General features: G+C 42.8%; 1 protein-coding gene across 1 annotated transcript in view; it reads right to left on the bottom strand.

The window, feature by feature from the left end:
- The window catches only part of LOC132134219 (uncharacterized), a 37722-nt gene extending 32424 nt beyond the window's left edge, over nucleotides 1–5298 (bottom strand). The window contains exon 1 of the mRNA XM_059547018.1: nucleotides 5032–5298. Within this exon, the coding sequence (XP_059403001.1) occupies nucleotides 5032–5290 (259 nt within the window). The 5' untranslated portion in view covers nucleotides 5291–5298. The remainder of the gene's footprint in view (nucleotides 1–5031) is intronic.
- Between the last annotated feature and the right edge of the window lie 2595 nt (nucleotides 5299–7893).

Consider the following 7893-nt stretch of genomic DNA (forward strand, 5'->3'; position numbering starts at 1 on the left):
TCGCTGAGCCGTGCCTGGGCGACAAGAATGTGAACTAGGCTTCTGAGGATCCTGGCGAGTTCTTTGTAGTAGTCGCTTTGGGTTGGATCGTGTGCCATAAGTTCATCTAGCTCGGTGTCTAGTTGCTCTGGGTGCTGCAGGTTACTGGCGTCCTTGGGCAGGAGGGGGTCGTCACTGCTTTCGACCATGTCGAGGAAGGCCCCCGTGGACTGCTGGACTGGATGACTGGAACATCCTGACTCGCTGTCGGCGAGAGAAGAACAGCACACACACAAAAAGACCAATGCCAGTTCGGTTTAAGGTTAGCGAGCTATATTCATACGGGCTGTGCCGTTTAAGAGAATTTTGGGGCTAACTGATGCAAACAGTCAGACAGTTCAGTAGCCAATTAACTTGGGTCAACGAAGGACCTGAAATGGAGATTTGACAGGCAGTAGCCTAGCGGGTCGCGTGATGACACCGGCTGCTGGTTGTCGCTCTACTATTTAGCTTCTTTGGTGGCTCTCACAGGTTCCTGTCTCTATGTGAAATGAAAGAAACAAATCACAACAGAACAGAGTATAGAAAAAGATCAAAGTGAACACAACACTTGAAATGAGATAAAAACAATAGTAACACGATGTGTTAGTCAGAATAAGGAGGCCTAAGCCTACTGCTAGGTTTTAAGATAGGGCCAACAGGTGAGTGGGCTATCTGAGTAGGAAACCTAGAAAGATGGTGTGGCTTGAAGAAGCAATTGGTCAAACACTTAAAATATATCTGGGGGAATATCTTATATTCTGTGGCTTATAAGTGGATGGGTTTTATCACATTTTGGTTCACCTGGGTGAATTGAAGCCATTCAGGTGGAAACCCTTGGCTTGGTCAACCTCTCCGGCGCTCCCCAAACACTCAACCGCAGTGTCCCCGGCCCTCCGTTACTCTGGCCTTGCACCCTCTCAAACAGTTTGTGACTTTTAACAAAACCTGGCAACATCAAGATGTCAACCGCCAGACAGCACTGCAAAATTGGGCTGTTCCCTAGAACCCTCTCTTAAAAGAGAGTGGCCCCCGTTTTCGGCCTCGGATTAGGTACTGGTCCCAGAGATTGCGTTGTGTGTGTCGGCTGGACTGATTGACTACCGTTGGAGTGCCAAATTGCTGATGTCTCCACTGCGTGCCGCAACGGACAGAGATAAGAGGAACCGAGTTTCACTCACAGCCAGTGTCGGTAACGCTGGTCGGCTCCCTTGCTCACTGGAGGCCTGAGATGACTGTCCAATCACCAAGGGAGTTCTACAATCAAATACACAAAGGATGAACAAAGGAAACTTAAAGTTAATTAAGGTTTGGTTTGTTTAACATCAAATGAGTAAATATATATGTAGAAATGAGAGGTAACAGCTTTACCTGATAATGATAAAACAACAACAACAACAACAATTATGATAATGATGGTAAATATCAAAATAACCTAAGCCAAAAGAGAGAATAAAAAGAATAAAAATCAAAATAACAAAAGACAGAAATGAATCACGGGAGAAGAAGTAGCTGGTTTTCACCACAAGGGCGCGTACTCCCTCTCTGTGCTTAACCTGGTGAGCAGAAAACTTAATTCAAATTAAAAATTCAAAACTGGTTTAAATTTACATTTAAAATAAGCATGTAAGAAAAATCTAAAGAAAAATTAGAATAATATCCTCTAATAACCAATGATAAAAGTAAGGTATCATTAATAATTATGAAGTTAATCAAAAAGGGGTAAAAGTGGAAATATGCAATTCAAAACAGAATTGAAAAGAGAGCTGAGAGCTGTGAGTCGATTTAACAGGAGACTTCCTTCTAAGTGGGTCAATCAGTGGTTGACCTGAAACATCTAGATTTCCACTATTAAACAATCACATTTTAATTCAAATCATGTTTGAACCAAACGATATCGTTGACTTGATTGCAAATAAATGCACAGACACTATTTAATTGAACAGAGATGACATAACTGAATTCAATGATGAACTGCCTTTAACTATCATTTTTTCATTATTGACACTGTTTTCCTAATGAATGTTGTTCAGTTGCTTTGACGCAATGTATTTTGTTTAAAGCGCTATATAAATAAAGGTGACTTTGACTTTGACAAACTCAAAGTAAATGTAAACAGTCAAAGGAAGGGGGAAAAAATTGTCTAACCTGAAATAATATTCGCACGAGCAAAGCTGTAAATGCAAATAATTATTGAGAATTTAGACATCTAATTCAATAAATCACAAGGGAATAGGGATTTAGCAGTGAGCGCATTATCTGAAACGGCCACGAGATGGCGTAATTGCACTCATGCAGGCTGATATCAGAAGGCAGGGCGTAATTTTGAACTTCTAAACAAATGAGTAATTTTAGTAAGCGGAATTACAGCCAATTTAAATATGACTTAGAATCTGATCGTTTGTCAGGCTGATTTTCTGCATCAAAATCACAACTAACAAACAGACAAAGGTTTTATGACCTTTGCGGTGCTATTAAAAGATCGTGAGGCAGGATCCCTTCACTGCCAAACACACAACTGTTAACAACAGGAATTTTCCATCTGTTGACTCCCATAAACATTTATCAAAATAGCACTTATGATTTAAATGTTTTAGGTTTACAATCGGGTAGATAAGCTAATTTTAGACCAGGAGTTTTTATCGTTTATTTTTGAATATCACTGTGGTCCACCACGAATTCAATAACGATATTTAATAAGCAAAGCCTTTTTAACTGAATCAGAGGAACATCGCTCATGTTCAGATTTACATAATGCAACTAATAAAAGAGATTTCTTCATCTTTTAATTATTAATATTAAAATGTTCTCACTGCAGAGAGATCTTGGTCTTTCTTAACAGGAGACTTTTTAACATTATACTGCAGTTTATTTCATTAAAATAACAGTGACTATACTGTTACATTTCTATAAATACCTAACGTGCTGACTTATCAGCTTTTAGCCTCAGTCAATTAGGAGTGAGTTCGCGTCTTGCAACTTATTTCACAAGTACATAATTTCATAGCGCGCCTGCAGAAATTATTAATAACCATATACACAGATTGAACTGGATTGCTCACAAAACGAAGTTTGAAATGCGCGCGTTCCTCCACCAAATAATATGTAGCCGCACTGGGTTGTACATTATAATTAACTCAAATGATATATAGGGAATTTTAATAATTAATCAGGAATATGATTAATATATATATCTCATATGACAGTTACATTAAAATTATTGAAGATGAAAAATAGGTCAATTGTATATATCAATAACTCATTACAGGGCACTGTTATTTACTCATTAATATGTTAATATTCCATTCTTCATATCAATTATAGTGATATCTCTTACTGTAAATTATCACAGATCAAACAGTGGTTTGTCCAGCAAACGGCCGTAAGATTAACTTATCAACTTTCAATAAAGTTATCACTTCTTATAATTCAAGGAAAAATATTCTCTGGCCATGATAACATTATCCTTCCATTATGAAATTTCGGTTACTAAAAAGTAAAGAGCTTGTAGCTAAAGATCAGACATTTCATTGACTCGTGATGTAAGCGTTTCAGACAGAGGCAATCATGAATATATATTGTTTTTTAATAATTAAACTAATAATACATTAAACTACAAATCACACAGAGTAAATACGCGTACGACAATACAGACAGTAACTTAGTACAAGACATAACGGAATCCAAATGAGGGACAGAGAGAGGGAGAATGAGTGAGAGAGGATGAGAGAAAGAGGTGAGAGAATAGGCGCGGTCACAGAATTATGCTCAGTTATGCAAACTCACAGACAGTAACCCTTGAAAGACAGCAATGAATCAAATCAGCTTGAAAAGGTAATAGACAAACTTTAAGCAGCATTTAAATCTCCATAGAGAAATATACTTGCATGTGGTCTCTTTATGACTCGCCAGACCAACGTGCGTGTGAGCGTGGTCCTTTGTAGCTAGGCGTGTTCTTTCGTGTCTTCCGGGGCTGCTGCGGAATCGTGCGATATTTGAAAGGTCCAACAAACGTAATGATTCCAGAATTCGTCTTCCTCGTGTAGAGAGGAACTTAGTAAGTAAGAGAAATGAAAACAACGGAGATGAAAGCTCCCAAAAGAGCCATGAGAACAGCTGTTCTCTCAGCCGCCATGCTGAGATCAACGGCAATAGAAGAGCGGACCAAGAGCGCGAAGAAGAGCAAGAAGAACAAACAGAAGACAAGAGGAGGGAGGAACTTCCTGGGTCAGTTCTTATGGCTTGACTGGTTCACGCCTCTGTTTGCGTGAACAACCAATGAACGTCCACGATCTGAAGCGGGAAAAACGTTCCTTTGGCTCTGGGGAACCACCCCCTCGCATGAGTTGTAGCTGACAGAATTGAAAATTTTTCTTAAGAAAGATTGTATTTCTGAAAGATCTTTTTGTAATTTATCGTCGAGATTCGACACAGTTGGATTTTTACGATTATAAAGATGCCATACTTTGGCATGATGACTCTTTGAGTCAGGATTCATTAATATGGAACAGATGGCTGAAATACCATCCGCTCATTAGTGTTACATTCCCCCTTTCCGTCGGATGAAGTCCCTGTGTGGACATAATCGGAAGGCATTCATCATTATGGATGACAGGTGAATCATGATGGTCGTGTAGCAGGTGGATCATGATGGCAGGTGGTTCCTGGAGCTGTGGATTCAGCTTGATGAGGTTCGGTGTGGTCTTTGACTTGGCACCCCTTTTCCGGCGAATCTATCGGAGACCTCCAGCCACGGCTATTGTGAGTTTGGCTGTAAAGGTTCGCATCTCATTGAGTCTCCTGTATAGGATGAAGGTCACGCCAAGGGTCAGGGTGTGACTGATGACAGTGGAGATGCACAGTGCAATGTCGGCAGCAGTCCAGGCTCGGACCGCAGTTGATGGGTTCAGAACGGGCTGTCGAGACAGTGCTTGGAGGGCTGTGTCGACGGGAGCAATGTCAATGTGGCACCAATGTGTCGGGTGGCACCTTTTGGTACATGAATCCACATACTCTGGTCAAGCAGGTTGACACGGGTGGCGGTGTCATGCTGGTCGTAGGTCAGTGTAGCTGTACGCACAGGAGTGTTGACGAGCCATCTGTCACCTACAATCTCTGCTTGCGTTTCTGTGACTTGTGTATGAGGCTTGGCTTCGGCAGGGCAGCGTGTGTCGCTGACCAGGGGTTGCAACCCGCAGATTCCTTTAGCATTGTCTCTTAGGAAAGGTTTGCTAAGGCAGAGATAATGAATGTCTTTAGTCAAAGTACACATGTGCACGTTTGGGGCCAGGTACAGCTGTGTGTCGCTGTCGTGGTAGGCCACCACATCTGGAATGTGTGTCTTGGTGTGGGTGTTGCTTTTCCCCAACCTGACATTGACAATATCTTTAGAGTAGACTTGGCTTGGCTCGCTGATGGGTTGGTTCAGGAGCACATCCACTTCCCTGTGTTTGGGATTGACGTGCAGTAGGATGGTGCTATCCAGAGACTAGGCCAGGTGTATTTGTAGCAGGTCAGCTGGCATGGTGATGGCGTAAGCCAGCACAATTAGCACAAGGCTTAAGGGTATCATGTACGATGGGGTTCTACCCATGGTTAGGCTGTCATTGGAGGGGTTAACCTCCCACAGCATGTCTGTCGTTAATGCTGTAAACAGCTGAGTCTGGGCAAAGTCATTCTGGAAGACAGTAAACAGTGGTTTCATGGAGTTCACGGTCTGGTTTGCTGCATTGATACTGGACATACTGATGTTAAACAGAGTTCTGGCGGAATCGGCGGCTCTGAGCAAAGCTCCCAGGAACCGTTTGGAGCGGTTGTTGTGTCTGCCTAACTCCACTTGTGTAACAGTCACTTTCTCATGTTGGCTGAACATGTGTTTGACATCGGCCTCAGTGTGAGTGAGGGAGTCCTCTCTCCATCGGACACCTGTCCAGCTATATTGGGTTACGGTGCTGGGGTAGTGTGCTCTGTCGTCGGTGATCATGAGTCTCAGTGGTTTTCTCGGTGGCAGCTGTCCTCTGGTTGGCTGACAGCACAGCATGGTGAACCACAGCAGCATCCTGGTACAGATAACAGGGGGAGAGCAAGAGAGAAAGGGGAGGAAGAAACAAGCGAGGGTTGTCTTTGGTTGGACAGGGCAGTCTCTTCACTTCGTGGGTGGCGACTAGGTTTAGCTCGCCTTGGCCCATGTTTTGCCACATCTTGCCGCTGGCATTACGCTTGCTTCAGTGTCTCGTCAGTGGCTCTGGTGCTGCCTTGTACAGCACATGATGTGTCATGGAAATATATTGGCATTTTCCCCCTTTTGCTCCGTGGCATTACAAACCCTGGCATTGTGATGTCAGACGGTGCACAACCCACAATGTTGTTCTGTGCATGCAGCATGTGCTTTGTATCATGCAGTGGTCTGAGGCATTGGTTGTCTGTGAGTGTAGACCGCATGCAAGGGTGGATGGAGGGGTTTGAGAGGTGGTAAAGCACCTCTCTTTCAAGTCTTTATTGAGGTGTCAGAAGCCCGCATGTCCACTATGGGCAGTTTATCTAGTAACGTTCTTATGCTGTGTTTAATCACTTTAACCTTGAAAGTGGGTGGGTGGGTTGGGAGTGACCACAGCCTGTTGTTTAGTGCGCCAGTTTTGGCGAGGGTGTCAGTTTGATCATTTAAGTCCTTGTCTAGACCTGGTAGCTTTGAGTGTCCTTTTTCTTTCTTCCAGTACACAGTCACATTGTGTGTTTTTGTGATGTTATCACATTGCTGGAACAGGTGTTGGTGTTTGACTGGCTTGTTGTTTACAGTTTGAAACCATCCTGTTTCCTGTTTGGAAGATGGCACACGAAACTGAGTCTAGCATAGTTAGAGTCTGTACAGGCTTTGTTCAAACAGATGTTGAATTCAGCTGGTGAGTTGGCGTAGTCGAACGGACACCTGTTGAAGGTGAACTGTCCATTGCCAAATGTGAATGCCAGCTTGTGTTGGTTTTCCGGGTGCACCGGAATGGTCCAGAATCCAGAGGCCACATCAAGTGTAGGGAAGATTGTGGCTCCTCTGATTCGGGGTGTTTCTTGTTCTAGCTGGGTCCTGGGCCATCGTGACAGCGGCACCTGTTGATTCAGTTTCCTGTAGTCAATGATGGGTCGCCACTCGCCGTTAGGTTTGAGGACGGGCCAGATGGGGGCTGAGTAAGTGCTGTTGCATGGACGGATGACACCTTTCTCAAGCATAGACTCAATGATCTCCTGCACTGATTTGTGTGAGGTGATGGGAATCTTGTCCTGTTTGACAGAAGTGGGAGGAGCATCAGGGTGCGTACACTAAGTAGACATCCAAAAGGCCCTTTTTACCGTCTCACATACCGCGCGGCGGCGGTATAAAGTGCATTTGCAGCCTTTGACCGCTGAGTGGCGCTTTAACCACAAGTTATCAAACAAGCACATCAAAGCACATTTTCGCTAATAGACGTCAGTTTTGCCTCACTGATGTGTTAGATTTGATGGCTTCAGTCAGGGAAAATGAAAGAAAAACACTGTAGTTAAAATATTTAATATTTAATATCCACAGACGAAAGTTTGGTACTTATGAAGTTATGTGCATTTCTTAGAACGAATTCAAGCAGGATGTCAAGCCTGTGCCTGAACCTGTGATTATATTTTCTCTAATATACATGGTATTAAACCATATTTTAGATTTGACACATTTAAAAGGTGTGCAGTAGCTATTATTTATATTATATTATGCGTTATATTATTCAAAAGAAATTGTGGTTTACTTTGCATTGGAGCATTAAAAGTGGTAGCCTATTTTAGGGGGGTTGGCTACATGGATTAATATGCAAAATGTCAATATAAGGATTACTTTATCACAGAATATCTGTTTTC

This window comes from Carassius carassius, chromosome 4 (assembly GCF_963082965.1).
Source record: "Carassius carassius chromosome 4, fCarCar2.1, whole genome shotgun sequence".
NCBI lineage: Eukaryota > Metazoa > Chordata > Actinopteri > Cypriniformes > Cyprinidae > Carassius > Carassius carassius.